The 23,882-nt window shown below is 44.7% G+C and overlaps 1 protein-coding gene across 1 annotated transcript in view; it reads right to left on the bottom strand.

Annotated features, from left to right (window-relative positions):
• Positions 1–2,514: 2,514 nt before the first annotated feature.
• The window catches only part of LOC311119646 (transmembrane protein 45A-like), a 59,129-nt gene continuing 37,761 nt past the window's right edge, over positions 2,515–23,882 (bottom strand). The window contains exons 5-6 of the mRNA XM_084194316.1: positions 10,016–10,158; positions 2,515–3,747 (exon numbers count right to left, since the gene is read on the bottom strand). Of these exons, the coding sequence (XP_084050442.1) occupies positions 3,651–3,747; positions 10,016–10,158 (240 nt within the window). The 3' untranslated portion in view covers positions 2,515–3,650. The remainder of the gene's footprint in view (positions 3,748–10,015; positions 10,159–23,882) is intronic.

Below are 23,882 nucleotides of genomic sequence, written 5' to 3' on the forward strand. Positions count from 1 at the left end.
GGGTTGTGGGTTCGATTCCCACGAGGGACCAGTATGAAGAAAGTATTAAAATATATGCACTCGATACTGTAAGTCGCTCTGGATAGGAGCATCTGCTAATTGGCTTAAAAGTAGATTTTTAACCTGTCTCCTCCCCTTCATCTACACTGATTGAAGTGGATTTAACAGGTGACATCAATAAGGGCTCCTGGATTCACCTGGTCAGTCTGCCATGGAAAGAGCAGGTGTTCCTAATGTTTTGTATATACAGTATAAGAAACATATACTACTAACAAAGTATGCTCTCCGGGAGCGCTATCCTGCTTCCCATGTGCCCGTGAAAGGCTCAACGAATTGTATGAGGGGTGGGAATGGGCAGATTTCTCAAATCCCTTCTCCGGCCGTTATATTGGACAGTTCAATGGTGAGAAATGTCTCAGTCCCTGGAGCAAAAACGTTGTGCTATCCAGGAGCACGAGTACAGGACATCAATAAGCTGCTCCCAAACATTTTAAACCAGCATCAGGAAATTGAGTCTATCATAGTTCATGTGGGATTCAATGACATTATGAAGGGCAGCTCAGAACAGCTGAAGATGGATTTTAAAGAACTGATTGGGTCACTACTTGACACCAACAAACGCCCCATAATATCTGGCCCTCTGCCCTCCCTAAATCGTGGCATTGAACGGTTCAGCAGACTTTTAGCCCTCCATAACTGGCTACGAGACTATTGCAGCTCTGTGGATGTAACATTTATTGACAATTTTGATACCTCCTGGAAACAAAGCTCATATTATAAGGAGGATGTGACCCACCCAAATAATTTGGGTTCCTGGATCCTTTCACAGCATTATAAGACTGCATTGACACAATGACTTATCAATGACCCAAGCCCAGCTCATTTAATCTCTACCATTGTGTTGCTGAGTTGTCATAATGCTTCAGCAAATGTACATTATCCCAGGGGCGTTGGAAGACACAATGTAAGTAACCTAATTTATGTCCCTCACTGCCCTGAATGCCTCTGCTGATCCGACAGCTATTGTATGCAGCAATCATGTGCCTATGAACCAGAGATATACTGTTAACACTTAGGTGGTGTGCCCTAGTAGGAAGTCCACCGGGTGCAGCTCACCCTGCACTAACATAAATAACCTGAGTATGTCTACCTCTGCTAAGCTTCCCAGTAAAGTAATAAAAACATGAATGAAAATGTATGCACTCACTAACTGTAAGTCGCTCTGGATAAGAGCGTCTGCTAAATGACTAAAAATGTAAAAAAATGTAAATGTAAAAACGAAGCATCGCAGAAAAGTGCTAAAAATAGCCCACGTTAACATATGTAGCTTAAGAAACAAGGTTCATGAAATCAATAATTTTCTAGTAACAGATGGCATTCATATTCTGACTATCTCTGAAACTCACTTAGATAATACATTTGATGATACAGTGGTAGTAATACATGGTTATAAGATCTACAGAAAATACAGAAATGCCAATGGTGGAGGTGTGGCTGTTTATATTCAGAACCACATTCCTGTAAAGCTTAGAGAGGATCTCAAGTTAAATACTGTTGAGGTAATATGGCTACAGGTTCACCTGCCTCACCTAAAGCCCATTCTGGTGGGAAGCTGCTATAGACCACCAAGTGCTAACAGTCAGTATCTGGAAAATGTGTGAAATGCTTGATAATGTATGTGATATCAATAGAGAGGTATACTTTCTGGGTGATATAAATATTGACTGGCTTTCATCAAGCTGCCCACTCAAGAGAAAGCTTCAAACTGTAACTAGTGCCTGCTGACTGGGATACGACTGATATTTACATTTTAGTCATTTAGCAGACGCTCTTATCCAGAGCGACTTACAGTTAGTGAGTGCATACATTTTCATACTGGCTCCCAGTGGGAATCGAACCCACAACCCGGGCGTTGCAAACGCCATGCTCTACCAACTGAGCTACACGGGACTACGTGGTTGTCTCGCCTGGCTATCTTAAGATGAATTCACAAGCTCTGGATGGGAGCGTATGCTGAATGACTACATTTTAATATAAATGTAGTGCTGTGTATTTATGTGTATTATGTATTTATGTGTATTATGTATTTATGTGTATTATGTATTTATGTGTATTATGTATTTTATTCGTTGCGTTGTTTCTTGTTTGGACCCCAGGAAGAGTAGCCTCGGCAGCAGCTAATTGGGGATCCTAATAAATACTACTAAATACTACCAAACAAATTTGGCAATTTCCGTCAATCTGTGAGGACAACGTCAGCAGGATTCCTATAGACGCGCTTGATCACTTGATTTAAGTGGAGATTATATGTATGACCAATAGAATGACACCTAAAGAGAAATCACCGCCTACCCCAACTGAGCGCAATTAGGCTGATATGCCATGCGGTACACCTGTCACCTGGCTGTGGACAGGTATAGACACGACGCTCACCATAGTGACACCTACTGGACTCAAGTGTGTGACCATTGGAAACAAGACAGACAAGAACACAGACAATAAGACAGGTGTTTTAAAAATGCTTCTTTAATGTAAATATGAATTTAAAGACATGCATATGCAACATTCTGTGTTTCACAAAACATTACTTGATTCAACTGCAAACAAAAACTCTCGAAGTAATATACAGTATATTTCATAAATACATTGAATTTGATACTGCTAAATATCCTAATTAAATCACACAGAGCAGTCTTCAACAGATGACAGACAATGATAAATTCAGAAATCACTTATTCCACATTTGCTACAGATTTCCCTTTCCTATTTTCTCAGTGACAATTTGGTTTATTGTGTTCACACTAGAGCCTAGAACGAAGGTGAAGGTACAGAATGATCAGAGGAAACATTATGTGGGATCATCTGATGGGATGTTGGCTTGTGCTGTCTGAGATGCATTCCTATCAACAGCTCCTGACAGCCTGATGCTACGATCATCACCATGAAGTTTCTATTACACCTGAATCAAGGCAAAAATATTGTCAAAACATTCCTTAACCTGAACTTTTGTTTCAAGTATGTTTCATAAACTAATCTATAATGTATTCATGATTATTCAGTACAATGCATGTTGTTGCACAACCTGGCCACAGGACGGCGCCGCTACACAGAGAATCACAGATTGTTTAGCAAAAGCTCCTTGTATGGCTGGGCCTGGCCACATGGGTTGGGCATATCATTTAACTCTTCAGATAACAGGCCATATTACACTCAAACACTCATCTTCTTATATTAGTGTGTTCCATTAAACAAATACAATATCTGAATGTTAAGATGCCCAGAGTTGATCCATTAGCAAGGTATAATAAATAGGGACATAAACAAAGCTAGCTACGTGATAAAAGGCTGGCATGGAAAAATATGCTAATAATGATTTCATGCTAATATTGGGCAGAGGTAGAGAGATGACGTCTCATAAAGTAGGGAGAGACACTGTCCTATAGCTACCTGCTGTGTGACATCTAACATATTAAAACAATGTCAGCATCTCTTCCTCTGGAGTGGGTGGAGAGGGAGAGAGACTGGGCCCTTGCAGAACTGGGTTGATAGGCTTCCTGAAGTCAAACCCTGGTCTAGGGTCAGCATGGGACGTTAATGGGTGAAGTAAGGGTTGGGTGGACTGCTAAACAAACGGGAAGTTGTTGTTGTCGTTATAGGATCTCGTCCTCTGACTCCTGCTCTCTCTCTCTGGGTTTCAGCAGTCCCATCTCCATTGGAGGGGTTCTCTTCAATCTGGATCGTACCACACTGCAGAGGGGATAGGGGGGTGAGGCAAGATGAACATACTGAAGGATTTACCAGATTACAAACTCAATTGAGAATCTCTTTATTGAAAGTTATTTTTAGTCCATAACTAGGCTTAAAAAAGGTCCTGAACAGTCATTCTGATTCCCATGTAAAATAGCCTTTTGAGTGACTAAAATATTATCCATAATATATTTGTGGGTTAAAAATGCTCAAAAGAACTTTCTCTCTCACTACTAGGAAGTTTGAAAAGACAGGCTGAGTGGGCAGGGAGCTTACTGTATATTCATTAGCTCGCATTGACTGACAGCTCTTTGAAACTTGGATGCAATGAGCAGTGTTTCCGTCAAATCATCGCAAGAAAATGTGGTGATACACAAAGCAACTGCTTTTATATATACACTGCTCAAAAACATAAAGGGAACACTAAAATAACACATCCTAGATCTGAATGAATGAAATAATCTTATTAAATACTTTTTTCTTTACATAGTTGAATGTGCTGACAACACAATCACACAAAAATGATCAATGGAAATCAAATGTATCAACCCATGGAGGTCTGGATTTGGAGTCACCCTCAAAATTAAAGTGGAAAACCACACTACAGGCTGATCAAACTTTGATGTAATGTCCTTAAAACAATTCAAAATGAGGCTCAGTAGTGTGTGTGGCCTCCACGTGCCTGTATGACCTCCCTACAACGCCTGGGCATGCTCCTGATGAGGTGGTGGATGGTCTCCTGAGAGATCTCCTCCCAGACCTGGACTAAAGCATCCGCCAACTCCTGGACAGTCTGTGGTGCAACATGGCGTTGGTGGATGGAGCGAGACATGATGTCCCAGATGTGCTCAATTGGATTCAGGTCTGGGGAACGGGCGGGCCAGTCCATAGCATCAATGCCTTCCTCTTGCAGGAACTGCTGACACACTCCAGCCACATGAGGTCTAGCATTGTCTTGCATTAGGAGGAACCCAGGGCCAAACGCACCAGCATATGGTCTCACAAGGGGTCTGAGGATCTCATCTTGGTACCTAATGGCAGTCAGGCTACCTCTGGCGAGCACATGGAGGGCTGTGCGGCCCCCCAAAGAAATGCCACCCCACACCATGACTGACCCACCGCCAAATCGGTTATGCTGGAGGATGTTGCAGGCAGCAGAACGTTCTCCACGGCGTCTCCAGACTCTGTCACGTCTGTCACGTGCTCAGTGTGAACCTGCTTTCATCTGTGAAGGGCACAAGGCGCCAGTGGCGAATTTGCCAATCTTGGTGTTCTCTGGCAAATGCCAAACGTGCTGCACGGTGTTGGGCTGTAAGCACAACCCCCACCTGTGGACGTCGGGCCCTCATACCACCCTCATGGAGTCTGTTTCTGACTGTTTGAGCAGACACATGCACATTTGTGGCCTATGGAGGTCATTTTGCAGGGCTCTGGCAGTGCTCCTCCTGCTCCTCCTTGCACAAAGGCGGAGGTAGCAGTCCTGCTGCTGGGTTGTTGCCCTCCTACGGCCTCCTCCACGTCTCCTGATGTACTGGCCTGTCTCCTGGTAGCGCCTCCATGCTCTGGACACTACGCTGACAGACACAGCAAACCTTCTTGCCACAGCTCACATTGATGTGCCATCCTGGATGAGCTGCACTACCTGAGCCACTTGTGTGGGTAGTAGACTCCGTTCATGCTACCACTAGAGTGAAAGCACCGCCAGCATTCAAAAGTGACCAAAACATCAGCCAGGAAGCAGAGGAACTGAGAAGTGGTCTGTGGTCACCACCTGCAAAACCAGTCCTTTATTGGGGGTGTCTTGCTAATTGCCTATAATTTCCACCTGTTGTCTATTCCATTTGCACAACAGCATGTGAAATTTATTGTCAATCAGTGTTGCTTCCTAAGTGGACAGTTTGATTTCACAGAAGTGTGATTGACTTGGAGTTACATTGTGTTGTTTAAGTGTTCCCTTTATTTTTTTGAGCAGTGTATATATACACACCTACTCATTCAAGGCTTTTTCTTTACTTGTACTATTTTCTACATTGTAGAATAATAGTGAAGAATAACACATATGGAATCATGTAGTAACCAAAAAAGTTTTAAACAAATCAAAATATAATTTATATTTGAGATTCTTCAAAGTAGCCACCCTTTGCCTTGATGACAGCTTTGCACACTCTTGGCATTCTCTCAACCAGCTTCATGAGGTAGTCACCTGGAATGCATTTCAATTAGCAGGTGTGCCTTAAGTTCATTAGAGTTACCAGCCTCGGAAATTGCAGCCCAAATAAATGCTTCACAGAGTTCAAGTAACAGACATCTCAACATCAACTGTTCAGAGGAGACTGAGTGAATCAGGCCTTCATGGTCAAATTGCTGCAAAGAAACCACTACTTAAGGACACCAATAAGAAGAAGAGACTTGCTTGGGCCAAGAAACACGAGCAATGGACATTAGACCGGTGGAAATCTGTCCTTTGGTCTGATGAGTCCATATTTGAGATTTTTGGTTCCAACCGCCGTGTCTTTGTGAGACGCAAAGTAGGTGAACGGATGATCTCCGCATGTGTGGTTCCCACTGTGAAGCATGGAGGAGGAGGTGTGATGGTGTGGGGGTGCTTTGCTATTGACACTGTCAGTTATTTATTTAGAATTTAAGGCACACTTAACCAGCATGGCTACCACAGCATTCTGCAGCGATACGCCATCCCATCTGGTTTGCGCTTATTGGGACTATCATTTGTTTTTCAACAGGACAATGACCCAACAAACCTCCAGTCTGTGTAAGGGCTATTTGACCAAGAAGGAGAGTGATGGAGTGCTGCATCATATGACCTGGCCTCCACAATCCTCTGACCTCAACCCAATTGAGATGGTTTGGGATGAGTTGGACCGCAGAGTGAAGGAAAAGCAGCCAACAAGTTCTCAGCATATGTGGGAACTCCTTCAAGACTGTTGTAAAAGCATTCCAGGTGAAGCTGGTTGAGAGAATGCCAAGAGTGTGCAAAGCTGTCATCAAAGCAAAGGGTGGATACTTTGAATAATCTAAAATGTAACATATATTTTGACTTGTTTAACACTGTTTTGGTTACTACATGATTCCATATGTGTTATTTCATAGTTTTGATGTCTTCACTATTATTCTACAATGTAGAAAATAGTAAAAATAAAGAAAAACCCTTGAATGAGGAGGTGTGTCCAAACCTTTGACTGGTACTGTATATTATTTCTATACATCCCCCATGTCTCTTGTGATGCGGTTCACAGCAGCACGGACAGATGTGTTGACATGACAACTGCGTAAGAGTTTTCCTCCCTTTTGTCCATGCTGGCTGAAGACCTAGCTAGCCAGTAACTAGCTAACACCAGACATAGATGAAGACCTAGCTAGCCAGTAACTAGCTAACACCAGACATAGATGAAGACCTAGCTAGCCAGTAACTAGCTAACACCAGACAGATGAAGACCTAGCTAGCCAGTAACTAGCTAACACCAGACATAGATGAAGACCTAGCTAGCCAGTAACTAGCTAACACCAGACAGATGAAGACCTAGCTAGCCAGTAACTAGCTAACACCAGACATAGATGAAGACCTAGCTAGCCAGTAACTAGCTAACACCAGACACAGATGAAGACCTAGCTAGCCAGCAACTAGCTAACACCAGACCCAGATGAAGACCTAGCTAGCCAGTAACTAGCTAACACCAGACAGATGAAGACCTAGCTACCCACTAACTAGCTAACACCAGACATCTCTGTAGCTCAGCTGGTAGAGCACGGCACTTGTAACGCCAAGGTAGTGGGTTCGATCCCTGGGACCACCCATACACAAAAAAACAAAAAAAAATATGCACGCATGACTGTAAGTCGCTTTGGATAAAAGCGTCTGCTAAATGGATTATTATTACATAGATGAAAGGGGAAACATATACAGTGGGGAGAACAAGTATTTGATACACTGCCAATTTTGCAGGTTTTCCTACTTACAAAGCATGTAGAGGTCTGTAATTGTTATCATAGGTACACTTCAACTGTGAGAGACGGAATCTAAAACAAAAATCCAGAAAATCACATTGTATGATTTTTAAGTAATTAATTTGCATTTTATTGCGTGACATAAGTATTTGATCACCTACCAACCAGCAAGAATTCCGGCTCTCACAGACCTGTTAGTTTTTCTTTAAGAAGCCCTCCTGTTCTCCACTCATTACCTGTATTAACTACACCTGTTTGAACTCATTACCTGTATAAAAGACACCTGTCCACACACTCAATCAAACAGACTCCAACCTCTCCACAATGGCCAAGACCAGAGAGCTGTGTAAGGACATCAGGGATAAAATTGTAGATCTGCACAAGGCTGGGATGGGCTACAGGACAATAGGCAAGCAGCTTGGTGAGAAGGCAACAACTGTTGGCGCAATTATTAGAAAATGGAAGAAGTTCAAGATGACGGTCAATCACCCTGGGTCTGGGGCTCCATGCAAGATCTCACCTCGTGGGGCATCAATGATCATGAGGAAGTTGAGGGATCAGCCCAGAACTACACGGCAGTACCTGGTCAATGACCTGAAGAGAGCTGGGACCACAGTCTCAAAGAAAACCATTAGTGACACACTACGCCGTCATGGATTAAAATCCTGCAGCGCACGCAAGGTCCCCCTGCTCAAGCCAGCGCATGTCCAGGCTCGTCTGAAGTTTGCCAATGACCATCTGGATGATCCAGAGGAGGAATGGGAGAAGGTCATGTGGTCTGATGAGACAAAAATAGATATTTTTGGTCTAAACTCCAGGTGGAAACATCATTCTTTGGGGATGCTTTTCTGCAAAGGGGACATGACGACTGCACCGTATTGAGGGGAGGATGGATGGGGCCATGTATCGCAAGATCTTGGCCAACAACCTCCTTCCCTCAGTAAGAGCATTGAAGATGGGTTGTGGCTGGGTCTTCCAGCATGACAACCCGAAGCCAGAGCAACTAAGGAGTGGCTCCGTAAGAAGCATCTCAAGGTCTTGGAGTGGCCTAGCCAGTCTCCAGACCTGAACCCAATAGAAAATCTTTGGAGGGAGCTGAAAGTCCGTATTGCCCAGCAACAGCCCCGAAACCTGAAGGATCTGGAGAAGGTCTGTATGGAGGAGTGGGCCAAAATCCCTGCTGCAGTGTGTGCAAACCTGGTCAAGACCTACAGGAAACGTATGATCTCTGTAATTGCAAACAAAGGTTTCTGTACCAAATATTAAGTTCTGCTTTTCTGATGTATCAAATACTAATGTCATGCAATAAAATACTTAAAAATCATACATTTTAGTAGACGCTCTTATCCAGAGCGACTTACAGTTAGTGAGTGCATACATTTTTTTTCATACTGGCCCCCCGTGGGAATCGAACCCACAACCCTTGCATTGCAAACGCCATGCTCTACCAACTGAGCTACATCCCTGCTGGCCATTCCCTACCCAACGCTGGGCCAATTGTGCGCCACCCCATGGGTCTCCCGGTAACGGCCAGCTACGACAGAGCCTGGATTCGAACCAGGATCTCTAGTGGCACAGCTTGCACTGCGATGCAGTGCCTTAGACCACTGCGCCACTCGGGAGACAATGTGATTTTCTGGATTAAAGGGTCAACTTTTAATTATATTTGCTGACACCCTACAGTCAGATTTTGGCACCAGTAGAGTAGATATCTAGCTATATAAACCACACCTCTCTGCAAACACGCCTTCTCCGATGTTGGTTACAAGGCGGTACTTCTTTAAATTAGGTAAGAGAATATCATGTTACCATTGGTGTATTAAAATGAGTTAGGGTGATGTCACCCTATCCCCTTAATAATCCTGCCTCCTGAATCCAAGTGTTGGACATGGGATCAAACTTGATCAATGTAGAAGCAACAGTCATTTTCATACTCTGATCTGGTTTAATCCAAATATCATCAAATGTAATGAAAAACATGGTTTTGACTGTTCATGACCTTTAACCTGTGTCTGGGAAACCGCCCCCAAATCAACTAGACTCTGGTGATGATGAAGGAATGGAATGCTGATGTAATTATATCATTGTGACTGTAAATATGTAGGAGGTGTTAATCCATTAAACTGCAGGGAAAATGTCTCACTGGCTGATGGTGCAGCACAGCACCAATAGTGAGCTAGGTGCCGGCATGAACATGCTAAATTAACCAATAAGAACACAGGACATGTTACATTAACCAATAAGAACACAGGACATGTTACATTAACCAATAAGAACACAGGACAGAAGTGGAAGGGTGTCTCACCAACTGATGGTGCAGTACAGCGCCGCCACCATCAGCAGGCTGAAGACCAGATGCCAGCAGTAACACATCGTGATAAACATCATGTTGTTATGGTCCTTCTGGTCCCACTCTGCACCGCTGGGGGAGTACAGGACAAAACCAATCTGGAGGGAGGCAGAGATAAGAGAGGGTTAGAGGATGGAGACTGTTCCCCAGGATTTATTGTACTGTAATAGTCTCAACTAGTTGGATACAAGCCCCTGCTATAGACGATGACTGAAAAATCAGCCTCGAAAGTATGTATATGTTGGAGGTAATGCGTTGAGAGTACTCAGTACTACTTTTTTGTGGTAATTGTGGTTGTTTTTCAATTTATGTAATCAGTTACTGAGTTACTTTTTCAAATAAGCAAGTCATTATATTTACAATATTATTTCCCTTTTTCTTTGTTGGTGCAAATAAAAAATGTTAATCTCCCTCTCTACATTCACCGCGGTTCGCGCTCTTCCGGTTTCTGCACGAACAAGTATTATTTTCCTGGAGGTACAGTGGGGCAAAACAATATTTAGTCAGCCACCAAGTGTGCAAGTTCTCCCACTTAAAAAGATGAGAGAGGCCTGTAATTTTCATCATAGGTACACGTCAACTATGACAGACAAAATGAGGAAAAAAAATCCAGAAAATCACATTGTAGGATTTTTAATGAATTTATTTGCAAATTATGGTGGAAAATAAGTATTTGGTCAATAACTAAAGTTTCTCAATACTTTGTTATATACCCTTTGTTGGCAATGACACAGGTCAAACGTCTTCACAAGGTTTTCACACACTGTTGCTGGTATTTTGGCCCATTCCTCCATGCAGATCTCCTCTAGAGCAGTGATGTTTTGGGGCTGTCGCTGGGCAACACGGACTTTCAACTCCCTCCAAAGATTTTCTATGGGGTTGAGATCTGGAGACTGGCTAGGCCACTCCAGGACCTTGAAATGCTTCTTACGAAGCCACTCCTTCGTTGCCGGGTGGTGTGTTTGGGATCATTGTCATGCTGAAAGACCCAGCCACATTTCATCTTCAATGCCCTTGCTGATGGAAGGAGGTTTTCACTCAAAATCTCACGATACATGGCCCCATTCATTCTTTCCTTTACACGGACCAGTCGTCCTGGTCCCTTTGCAGAAAAACAGCCCCAAAGCATGATGTTTCCACCCCCATGCTTCACAGTAGGTATGGTGTTCTTTGGATGCAACTCAGCATTCTTTGTCCTCCAAACACGACGAGTTGAGTTTTTACCAAAAAGTTCTATTTTGGTTTCATCTGACCATATGACATTCTCCCAATCCTCTTCTGGATCATCCAAATGCACTCTAGCAAACTTCAGATGGGCCTGGACATGTACTGGCTTAAGCAGGGGGACACATCTGGCACTGCAGGATTTGAGTCCCTGGCGGCGTAGTGTGTTACTGATGGTAGGCTTTGTTACTTTGGTCCCAGCTCTCTGCAGGTCATTCACTAGGTCCCCCCGTGTGGTTCTGGGATTTTTGCTCACCGTTCTTGTGATCATTTTGACCCCACGGGGTGAGATCTTGCGTGGAGCCCCAGATCGAGGGAGATTATCAGTGGTCTTGTATGTCTTCCATTTCCTAATAATTGCTCCCACACTTGATTTCTTTAAACCAAGCTGCTTACCTATTGCAGATTCAGTCTTCCCAGCCTGGTGCAGGTCTACAATTTTGTTTCTGGTGTCCTTTGACAGCTCTTTGGTCTTGGCCATAGTGGAGTTTGGAGTGTGACTGTTTGAGGTTGTGGACAGGTGTCTTTTATACTGATAACAAGTTCAAACAGGTGCCATTAATACAGGTAGCGAGTGGAGGACAGAGGAGCCTCTTAAAGAAGAAGTTACAGGTCTGTGAGAGCCAGAAATCTTGCTTGTTTGTAGGTGACCAAATACTTATTTTCCACCATAATTTGCAAATAAATAAATTAAAAATCCTACAATGTGATTTTCTGGATTTTTTTCTTCTCAATTTGTCTGTCATAGTTGACGTGTACCTGTGATGAAAATTACAGGCCTCTCTCATCTTTTTAAGTGGGAGAACTTGCACAATTGGTGGCTGACTAAATACTTTTTTCCCCCACTGTATATGCCCTTAGATTGCAATATCTACTAAGCTAACATATGGAATTGTTTTAAGATGGTCATAAAATGTATCATTTAGCCAGTTGATTTTAAATTTTTTGATTTGATGAAACATTGAATTTGGCCTTTAATGCAATAGCCCACAGAAACCAGTTGAATTTGGCCTTTAATGCTATAGTCCACAGAAACCCATTGAATTTGGCCTTTAATGCTATAGCCCACAGAAACCCATTGAATTTGGCCTTAAATGCTATAGCCCACAGACACCCGTTGAATTTGGCCTTTAATTCTATAGCCCACAGAAACCCGTTGAATTTGGCCTTCACTGCTATAGTTTTTTTTTTTATATTGGATAAAAGTACATTTACATTTTAGTCATGTAGTCTTATCCAGAGTGACTTACAGCAGCAATTAGGGTTAAGTGCCTTGCTCAAAGGAACATCAACTGATTGGAACCAGCAACTTTTCGGCTACTGGCCCAAAGCTCTTGAACGCTAGGCAACCTGCCAGCCCCGTACACACTCAGAGCTTCAAAATGACCGTTGGAGGAAACATGGGAAAGCGCAGTGGTCTAAGGCACTGCATCGCAGTGCTAGCTGTGTCACTAGAGATCCTGGTTCGAATCCAGGCTCTGTCGTAGCCGGCCGCGACCGGGAGACCCATGGGGTGGCGCACAATTGGCCCAGCGTTGTCCAGGGTAGGGGAGGGAATAGCCGGCAGGGATGTAGCTCAGTTGGTAGAGCATGGCGTTTGCAACACCAGGGTTGTGGGTTCGATTCCCACGGGGGGTATAAAAAATAATGTATGCACTAACTGTAAGTCGCTCTGGATAAGAGCGTCTGCTAAATGACTAAAATGTAAATGTAATGCTGCTTTAAAAGGTGACACAGAATCCCATTAAGGAGAAAAAGACAATGAAACATCTGCTGTGATTTTCAAACTTGCTCTGCATGAAACATTGGGAAAGATATTTAGAAAAGGAATACTTTAACCAAATTGCCAAAATGGATTCTCTGAACATTATCTCACCAGGTTCCCCCATTAGGCAAACAATGCCTATTGTTTTATATGAAAGAGAAACTTTCACATTGACCAGCTACAGCCTTAGCCCCACCCATTTAGCATGGTTCACACCCTCTAAAGCCTTAGCCCCACCCATTTAGCATGGTTCACACCCTCTAAAGCCTTAACCCCACCCATTTAGCATGGTTCACACCCTCTAAAGCCTTAGCCCCACCCATTTAGCATGGTTCACACCCTCTAAAGCCTTAGCCCCACCCATTTAGCATGGTTCACACCCTCTAAAGCCCCACCCATTTAGCATGGTTCACACCCTCTAAAGCCCCACCCATTTAGCATGGTTCACACCCTCTAAAGCCCCACCCATTTAGCATGGTTCACACCCTGTAAAGCCCTAGCCCCACTCATTTAGCATGGTTCACACCCTCTAAAGCCCCACCCATTTAGCATGGTTCACACCCTCTAAAGCCCCACTCATTTAGCATGGTTCACACCCTCTAAAGCCCCACCCATTTAGCATGGTTCACACCCTGTAAAGCCCCACCCATTTAGCATGGTTCACACCATGTAAAGCCCTAGACCCACCCATTCAGCATGGTTCACACCCTCTAAAGCCCCACTCATTTAGCATGGTTCACACCCTCTAAAGCCCCACCCATTTAGCATGGTTCACACCCTCTAAAGCCCCACCCATTTAGCATGGTTCACACCCTCTAAAGCCTTAACCCCACCCATTTAGCATGGTTCACACCCTCTAAAGCCCTAGCCCCACCCATTTAGCATGGTTCACACCCTCTAAAGCCCTAGCCCCACCCATTTAGCATGGTTCACACCCTCTAAAGCCCCACCCATTTAGCATGGTTCACACCCTCTAAAGCCCCACCCATTCAGCATGGTTCACACCCTCTAAAGCCCCACCCATTTAGCATGGTTCACACCCTCTAAAGCCCCACCCATTCAGCATGGTTCACACCCTCTAAAGCCCCACCCATTTAGCATGGTTCACACCCTCTAAAGCCCCACCCATTTAGCATGGTTCACACCCTCTAAAGCCTTAGCCCCACCCATTTAGCATGGTTCACACCCTCTAAAGCCTTAGCCCCACCCATTTAGCATGGTTTACACCCTCTAAAGCCCTAGCCCCACCCATTTAGCATGGTTTACACCCTCTAAAGCCCTAGCCCCACCCATTTAGCATGGTTCACACCCTCTAAAGCCCTAGCCCCACCCATTTAGCATGGTTCACACCCTCTAAAGCCTTAACCCCACCCATTTAGCATGGTTCACACCCTCTAAAGCCTTAACCCCACCCATTTAGCATGGTTCACACCCTCTAAAGCCTTAGCCACACCCATTTAGCATTGGTCACACCCTGTAAAGCCCCACCCATTTAGCATGGTTCACACCCTCTAAAGCCCCACCCATTTAGCATGGTTCACACCCTCTAAAGCCCCACCCATTTAGCATGGTTCACACCCTCTAAAGCCCTAGCCCCACCCATTTAGCATGGTTCACACCCTCTAAAGCCCCACCCATTTAGCATGGTTCACACCCTCTAAAGCCCCACCCATTTAGCATGGTTCACACCCTCTAAAGCCCTAGCCCCACCCATTTAGCATGGTTCACACCCTCTAAAGCCCTAGACCCATCCATCTCTTAAAGAATTCACCTGTGAACACGTGACTGTGGCCATGTGCTAAAGCAGTGAGGTAGTGCTTAAAAAACAAATACAATATTTCAAGATTAAACTACTTTATTAATTTCAAGTGCTAAAGGTAGTAGCCTACATTTAGGAAAAACTTCAAACACATAAAGGCTTAGGTAAAAACACTATCTAGACCTAGGCCTGTGTCATAAGATCCTTTGAGTGACTTTGGTTCAGGTCATGTTATGATATGAACAAAGGAATATAGCCTGAGAGCATATTTCTGTCCTGCCCTTTGGAGAAGGACATGTAATGTCCATGGCCTTTTTATTACAAAAGTCCTGATCTTCTCAAAAATATATGTTTGCCAGGTTGTGTCTTGCACATCTCTAGGAGGAAGGAGGTCAGTATTGCACAGCAGCTGAAACCTGGTTCCATCTGAGTGAAAGCTCCTTGGCCACAACAACACCAGGCTCCAGACCATTCAAGCTGTAAAGGAGGAAAGCAGACTAAAATAGACAAGACATTATAACCTGCATACCAGCAATAACATTCATTGACCCCCCAAGTCCAAGCAATAAGCTCAAAGTACAAAGACAAAACACCTGAAGTGTTACTTGTTCACTCTCATTAATCTCCTTGTACTGGCGGTGGAGAGCAGGTTTATGCTGAAAGACAAATTCCAGAAAAACTGGTTAAAACATGAATTAATTAATGTCCTATAGCTTGTTATTGCCTGTTGACTGCTACAGCTATACTCCCTGTTCACCCATGACTGCGTGGCCAAGCACGCCTCCAACTCAATCATCAAGTCTGTAGACGACAGTAGGCTTGATTACCAACAATGACGAGACCGCCTACAGGGAGGAGGTGAGGGCCCTGGCAGTGTGGTGCCAGGAAAATAACCTCTCACTCAACGTCAACAAAACGAAGGAGATGATCGTGGACTTCAGGAAACAGCGGAGGGAGCACGCCCCTTTCCATATCGATGGGACCGCAGTGGAGAAGGTGAAAAGCTTGAAGTTCTTTGGCGTACACATCACTGACAATCTGAAATGGTCCACCCACACAGACAGTGTGGTGAAGAAGGCGCAACAGAGCCTCTTCAACCTCAGGAGGCAGAAGAAATTTGGCTTGGCACCTAAAACCCTCACAAACTTTTACAGATGCACAATTGAGAGCATCCTGTCGGGCTGTATCACCACCTGGTACGGCAACTGCACCGCCCGCAACCGCAGGGCTCTCCAGAGGGTAGTGCGGTCTGCCGAACGCATTATCGGGGGCACACGGCCTGCCCTCCAGGACACCTACAGCACCCGATGTCACAGGAAGGCCAAAAAGATCATCAAGGACATCAGCCACCCGAGCCACGAACTGTTCACCCCGCTATCATCCAGAAGGCGTGGTCAGTACAGGTGCATCAAAGCTGGGACCGAGAGACTGAAAAACAGCATCTATCTCAAGGCCATCAGACTGTTAAATAGCCATCACTAGCCGGCAACCACCCGGTTACTCAACCCTGCACCTTAGAGGCTGCTGCCCTATGTACATAGACATGGAATCACTGGTCACTTTAATAATGGAACACTGGTCACATACACGTTTACATACTGCTTTACTCATTTCATATGTACAGTGCCTTCGGAAAGTATTCAGACCGCTTGACTTTTTCCACATTTTGTTACGCTACAGCCTTATTCTAAAATGGATTACATTGTTTTTTCCCCCTCATCAATCTACACACAATACCCCATAATGACAAAGCAAAAACAGGTCTTTATAAATTTTTGCTAATTTATTACAAATAAACAACATAAATATTACATTTACATAAGTATTCAGACCCTTTACTGAGTACTTTGTTGAAGCACCTTTGGCAGCATTTACAGCCTCATGTCTTCTTGGGTATGACGCTACAAGCTTGGCACACCTGTATTTGGGGAGTTTCTCCCATTCTTCTCTGCAGATCCTCTCAAGCTCTGTCAGGTTGGATGGGGAGCGTTGCTCCACAGCTATTTCCAGGTCTCTCCAGAGATGTTCGATCAGGTTTAACATTTACATTTTACATTTTAGTCATTTAGCAGACGCTCTTATCCAGAGCGACTTACAGGAGCAATTAGGGTTAAGTGCCTTGCTCAAGGGCACATCGACAGATTTTTCACCTAGTCGGCTCGGGGATTAGAACCAGCGACCTTTCGGTTACTGGCACAACGCTCTTACCCACTAAGCTACCTGCCGCCCCTTAGTCCGGTCTCTGGCTGAGCCACTCAAGGACATTCAGAGACTTGTCCCGAAGCCACTCCTGCATTGTCTTGGCTGTGTGCTTACGGTTGTTGTCCTGTTGGAAGGTGAACCTTCACCCCCAGTCAGAGGTCCTGAGCGCTCTGGAGCCGGTTTTCATCAAGGATCTCTCTGTACTTTGCTCCATTCATCTTTGCCTCGATCCTGACTAGTCTCCCAGTCCCTGCCGCTGAAAAACATCCCCACAGCCTGATTCTGACACCACCATGCTTCAGCGTAGGGATGGTGCCAGGTTTCCTCTAGATGTGATGCTTGGCGTTCAGGCCAGAGAGTTCAATCTTGGTTTCATCAGACCAGAGAATCTTCTTTCTCATGGCCTCAGAGTCTTTAGGTGCCTTTTGGCAAACACCAAGCAGGCTGTCATGTGCCTTTTACTGAGGAGTGGCTTCCGTCTGACCACTCTACCATAAAGGCCTGATTTGTGGAGTGCTGCAGAGATGGTTGTCCTAGAAGGTACTCCCATCTCCACAGAGGAACTCTGGATGTCTGTCAGAGTGACCATCGGGTTCTTGGTCACTTCCCTGACCAAGGCCCTTCTCCCCCGATTGCTCAGTTTGGCCGGGCGGCCAGCTCTAGGAAGAGTCTTGGTGGTTCCAAACGTCTTCCATTTAAGAATGATGGATGCCAGTGTGTTCTTGGGGACCTTCAATGCTGCAGACATTTTTTGGTACCCTTTCCCAGATCTGTGTCTCGACACAATCCTGTCTCGGCGCTCTACGGACAATTCCTTCGACCTCATGGCTTGGTTTTTGCTCTGACATGCACTGTCAACTGTGGGACCTTATATAGACATGTGTGTGCCTTTCCAAATCATGTCCAATCAATTCAATTTACCACAGGTGGACTCCAATCAAGTTGTAGAAACATCTCAAGGATGATCAATGGAAACAAGATGAACCTGAGCTCAATTTCGACTCTCATAGCAAAATGTATACATTTGCAAAAATTTATAAATACCTGTTTTCACTTTGACATTATAGGGTATTGTGTGTAGATTTTTATTTATTTAATCCATTTTAGAATAAGGCTGTAACGTAACAAAATGTGGAAAAAGTCTAGGGGTCTCAATACTTTCCGAAGGCACTGTATATACTATATTCTAGTCAATGCCATCCTATTCAAGTATTGCTGTATATATACACTATTCTATCCTATGTATTTTACAGATATACGATATATTCTATACACATACCGTCCATAATGTCTATACATCCCATTACACACAGATATATATATTTATACTCCGGACTCCGACATTGCTCGTCCTAATATTTATATATTTCTTAATTCCATTATTTTACTTTTAGATCTGTGTGTATTGTTGGGAATTGTTAGATACTACTAGGAACATAAGCATTTCGCTACACCCGCAATAACATCTGCTAAATATGTGTTGCGACCAATACATTTTTATTTGAATTTGATTTGAAATGCCCTGTACACACTCAACCTGCTTCCAGCCAAACAATGGCAATGCAAGATAACTAGCTAGATTTAGCAAACATTTAACGTCATAATTACCAGCTGGCTAAATTAGATGTAAATGGCATCATATAGCTAGCCAGCTAGTTGAACAGCTGGCTAAATTAGATGTAAATGGCATCATATAGCTAGCCAGCTAGTTGAACAGCTGGCTAAATTAGATGTAAATGGCATCATCTAGCTAGCCAGCTAGTTGAACAGCTGGCTAAATTAGATGTAAATTGCATCATATAGCTAGCCAGCTAGTTGAACAGCTGGCTAAATTAGATGTAAATGGCATCATATAGCTAGCCAGCTAGTTGAAAAGCTTGTTGCTACCTGGATAGCTACTAAACTAGTAGCTGCTAGGGGTAAGTTATAACCTACATTTGGGTTTTGTTTCTACATACTGGTAGCCAGAGTCGTTCAAGGGAATTCGGGACATGGGTGACTAGTTAACGTTAGCTTGGCTCTCTCTGTGTGTTCGTGCCGTGGGAGGACGGGTTTCTTCGTTGGCAGAAAGCAATGGCTAGCTAGTATGCTAACTATTCTAGCTAACTAACTGGCTGAATAAGTTGACGACGGACTCGCTCAAGCTGTCGGGACTAACCCACAACGTTAGTTACGGACACGAATGATCTGCTTGGCGTGTTGACACACTGGTGGTTTGTTGTGGCCGAGTATTGGCGCTAAACCGTGTTGTTGGAGGCCGGCATGCTAGCTGGCTGTGGCGTCATATGACTAGGTGCCCTGGACGGTTTTCACGGAAGAATACTGTACCAAGTTAGCTAGCTGAATAAACTAAGTTAGTATATTCCTAGAAAACATTGAACCGCTGTAGTTTACAACAATTATAGTTTCTGAGGTGGAAGTTGGGAGAGTTATATTTGGGTGTTTCAGTGAAACGTAAGTGAGGGAGGTCCTGCTCTCTCGCTTTCCCAGATGTTTAGTTCATTTCATTCCGATCTCCTTTGCATTATTGTAGCCATTTTCTGTAGCCTGTCAACTATGCCTCTGTCTATCCCTGTTCTCTCCTTTCTGCACAGGCCATACAAACGCTTCACACCACGTGGCTGCTGCCTCTCTAACCTGGTGGTCCCTGCGCGCACAACCGACGTGGAGTTCCAGGTCTCCGGCAGCCTCTGGAACTGCCGTTCTGCAGCCAACAAGGCAGAGATCATCTCAGCCTATGCTACCCTCCAGTCCCTCGACTTCTTGGCGCTGACGGAAACATGGATTACCACAGAAAACACTGCTACTCCTATTGCTCTTTCCTCGTCTGATCATGTGTTCTCGCATACCCCGAGAGCATCTGGTCAGCGCGGCGGTGGCACAGGAATCCTCATCTCTCCCAAGTGGACATTCTCTCTTTTTCGCCTGACCCATCTGTCTATCTCCTCATTTGAATTCCATGCTGTCACAGTCACTAGCCCATTCAAGCTTAATCAATCAATCAATCAATCAATTTTATTTTATATAGCCCTTCGTACATCAGCTAATATCTCGAAGTGCTGTACAGAAACCCAGCCTAAAACCCCAAACAGCTAGTAATGCAGGTGTAGAAGCACGGTGGCTAGGAAAAACTCCCTAGAAAGGCCAAAACCTAGGAAGAAACCTAGAGAGGAACCAGGCTATGAGGGGTGGCCAGTCCTCTTCTGGCTGTGCCGGGTGGAGGTTATAACAGAACCATGCCAAGATGTTCAAAAATGTTCATAAGTGACAAGCATGGTCAAATAATAATCAGGAATAAATCTCAGTTGGCTTTTCATAGCCGATCATTAAGAGTTGAAAACAGCAGGTCTGGGACAGGTAGGGGTTCCATAACCGCAGGCAGAACAGTTGAAACTGGAATAGCAGCAAGGCCAGGCGGACTGGGGACAGCAAGGAGTCACCACGGCCGGTAGTCCCGACGTATGATCCTAGGGCTCAGGTCTCTCAGTTGGCTTTTCATAGCCGATCATTAAGAGTTGAAAACAGCAGGTCTGGGACAGGTAGGGGTTTCGTAACCGCAGGCAGAACAGTTGAAACTGGAATAGCAGCAAGGCCAGGCGGACTGGGGACAGCAAGGTGTCAGCATGCCCGGTAGTCCTGACGTATGGTCCTAGGGCTCAGGTTCTCAGAGAGAAAGAGAGAACGAGAGAATTAGAGAGAGCATACTTAAATTCACACAGGACACTGGATAAGACAGGAGAAGTACTCCAGGTATAACCAACTAACCCCAGCCCCCCGACACATAAACTACTGCAGCATAAATACTGGAGGCTGAGACAGGAGCGGTCCGGAGACACTGTGGCCCCATCCGAAGAAACCCCCGGACAGGGCCAAACAGGAAGGATATAACCCCACCCACTCTGCCAAAGCACAGCCCCCGCACCACTAGAGGGATATCCTCAACCACCAACTTACAATCCTGAGACAAGGCCGAGTATAGCCCACAGAGGTCTCCACCACAGCACAAACCAAGGGGGGGCGCCAACCCAGACAGGAAGATCACGTCAGTAACTCAACCCACTCAAGTGACGCACCCCTCCTAGGGACGGCATGAAAGAGCACCAGCAAGCCAGTGACTCAGCCCCTGTAACAGGGTTAGAGGCAGAGAACCCCAGTGGAGAGAGGGGAACCGGCCTGGCAGAGACAGCAAGGGCTGTTCGTTGCTCCAGAGCCTTTCCATTCACCTTCACACTCCTGGGCCAGACTACACTCAATCATATGACCTACTGAAGAGATAAGTCTTCAGTAAAGACTTAAAGGTTGAGACCGAGTCTGCGTCTCTCACATGGGTAGGCAGACTGTTCCATAAAAATGGAGATCTATAGGAGAAAGCCCTGCCTCCCGCTGTTTGCTTAGAAATTCTAGGGACAATTAGGAGGCCTGCGTCTTGTGACCGTAGCGTACGTATTGGTATGTACGGCAGGACCAACTCGGAAAGATAGGTAGGAGCAAGCCCATGTAACGCTTTATAGGTTAACAGTAAAACCTTGAAATCAGCCCTTGCCTTAACAGGAAGCCAGTGTAGGGAAGCTAGCACTGGAGTAATATGATCAAATTTCTTGGTTCTAGTCAGGATTCTAGCAGCCGTATTTAGCACTAACTGAAGTTTATTTAGTGCTTTATCCGGGTAGCCGGAAAGTAGAGCATTGCAGTAGTCTAACCTAGAAGTAACAAATGCATGGATTAATTTTTCTGCATCATTTTTGGACAGAAAATTTCTGATTTTTGCAATGTTACGTAGATGGAAAAAAGCTGTCCTTGAAACAGTCTTGATATGTTCGTCAAAAGAGAGATCAGGGTCAAGAGTAACGCCGAGGTCCTTCACAGTTTTATTTGAGACGACTTTACAACCATCAAGATGAATTGTCAGATTTAACAGAAGATCTCTTTGTTTCTTGGGACCTAGAACAAGCATCTCTGTTTTGTCCGAGTTTAAAAGTAGAAAGTTTTCAGCCATCCACTTCCTTATGTCTGAAACACAGGCTTCTAGCGAGGGCAATTTTGGGGCTTCACCATGTTTCATTGAAATGTACAGCTGTGTGTCATCCGCATAGCAGTGAAAGTTAACATTATGTTTTCGAATAACATCCCCAAGAGGTAAAATATATAGTGAAAACAATAGTGGTCCTAAAACGGAACCTTGAGGAACACCGAAATGTACAGTTGATTTGTCGGAGGACAGACCATTCACAGAGACAAACTGATATCTTTCCGACAGGTAAGATCTAAACCAGGCCAGAACTTGTCCGTGTAGACCAATTTGGGTTTCCAGTCTCTCCAAAAGAATGTGGTGATCGATGGTGTCAAAGGCAGCACTAAGGTCTAGTAGCACGAGGACAGATGCAGAGCCTCGGTCTGACGCCATTAAAAGGTCATTTACCACCTTCACAAGTGCAGTCTCAGTGCTATGATGGGGTCTAAAACCAGACTGAAGCATTTCGTATACATTGTTTGTCTTCAGAAAGGCAGTGAGTTGCTGCGCAACAGCTTTTTCTAAAATTTTTGAGAGGAATGGAAGATTCGATATAGGCCGATAGTTTTTTATATTTTCCGGGTCAAGGTTTGGCTTTTTCAAGAGAGGCTTTATCACTGCCACTTTTAGTGAGTTTGGTACACATCCGGTGGATAGAGAGCTGTTTATTATGTTCAACATAGGAGGGCCAAGCACAGGAAGCAGCTCCTTCAGCAGTTTAGTAGGAATAGGATCCAGTATGCAGCTTGAAGGTTTAGAGGCCATGATTATTTTCATCATTGTGTCAAGAGATATAGTACTAAAACACTTAAGTGTCTCTCCCGATCCCAGGCCCTCGCAGAGCTGTGCAGATCCAGGACAGCTAAGCCCTGGAGGAATACGCAGATTCAAAGAGGAGTCCGTAATTTGCTTTCTAATGGTCATGATCTTTTCCTCAAAGAAGTTCATGAATTTATTACTGCTGAAGTGAAAGCCATCCTCTCTTGGGGAATGCTGCTTTTTAGTTAGCTTTGCAACAGTATCAAAATTTTTTTTGGATTGTTCTTATTTTCCTCGATTAAGTTGGAAAAGTAGGATGATCGAGCAGCAGTGAGGGCTCTTCGGTACTGCACGGTACTGTCTTTCCAAGCTAGTCGGAAGACTTCCAGTTTGGTGTGGCGCCATTTCCGTTCCAATTTCCTGGAAGCTTGCTTCAAAGCTCGGGTATTTTCTGTATACCAGGGAGCTAGTTTCTTATGACAAATGTTTTTCGTTTTTAGGGGTGCAACTGCATCTAGGGTATTGCGCAAGGTTAAATTGAGTTCCTCAGTTAAGTGGTTAACTGATTTTTGTCCTCTGACGTCCTTGGGTAGGCAGAAGGAGTCTGGAAGGGCATCAAGGAATTTTTGTGTTGTCTGAGAATTTATAGCACGACTTTTGATGCTCCTTGGTTGGGGTCTGAGCAGATTATTAACATCCTTGTCATTTATCGCCCTCCAGGTAAATCTCCTCCCTTTCTGCATCTTTTGACTCTCTATGTCCCCTATCCTCCCGGCCGGCTCGGTCCTCCCCTCCTGCTCCGTGGCTTGACGACTCATTGCGAGCTCACAGAAGAGGGCTCCGGGCAGCCGAGCAGAAATGGAGGAAAACTAGACTCCCTGCGGACCTGTCATCTTTTCACTCCCTCCTCTCTACATTCTCTTCCTCTGTTTCCGCTGCCAAAGCCACTTTCTACCACTCTGAATTTCAAGCCTCTGCCTCTAACCCTAGGAAGCTCTTTGCCACCTTCTCCTCCCTGCTGAATCCTCCTCCTCCCTCCTCCCTCTCTGTGGATGACTTCGTCAACCATTTTGAAAAGAAGGTTGACGACATCCGATCCTCA

This window comes from Coregonus lavaretus (assembly GCF_964263955.1).
Source record: "Coregonus lavaretus genome assembly, contig: HAP1_SCAFFOLD_1341, whole genome shotgun sequence".
NCBI classification, from domain to species: domain Eukaryota; kingdom Metazoa; phylum Chordata; class Actinopteri; order Salmoniformes; family Salmonidae; genus Coregonus; species Coregonus lavaretus.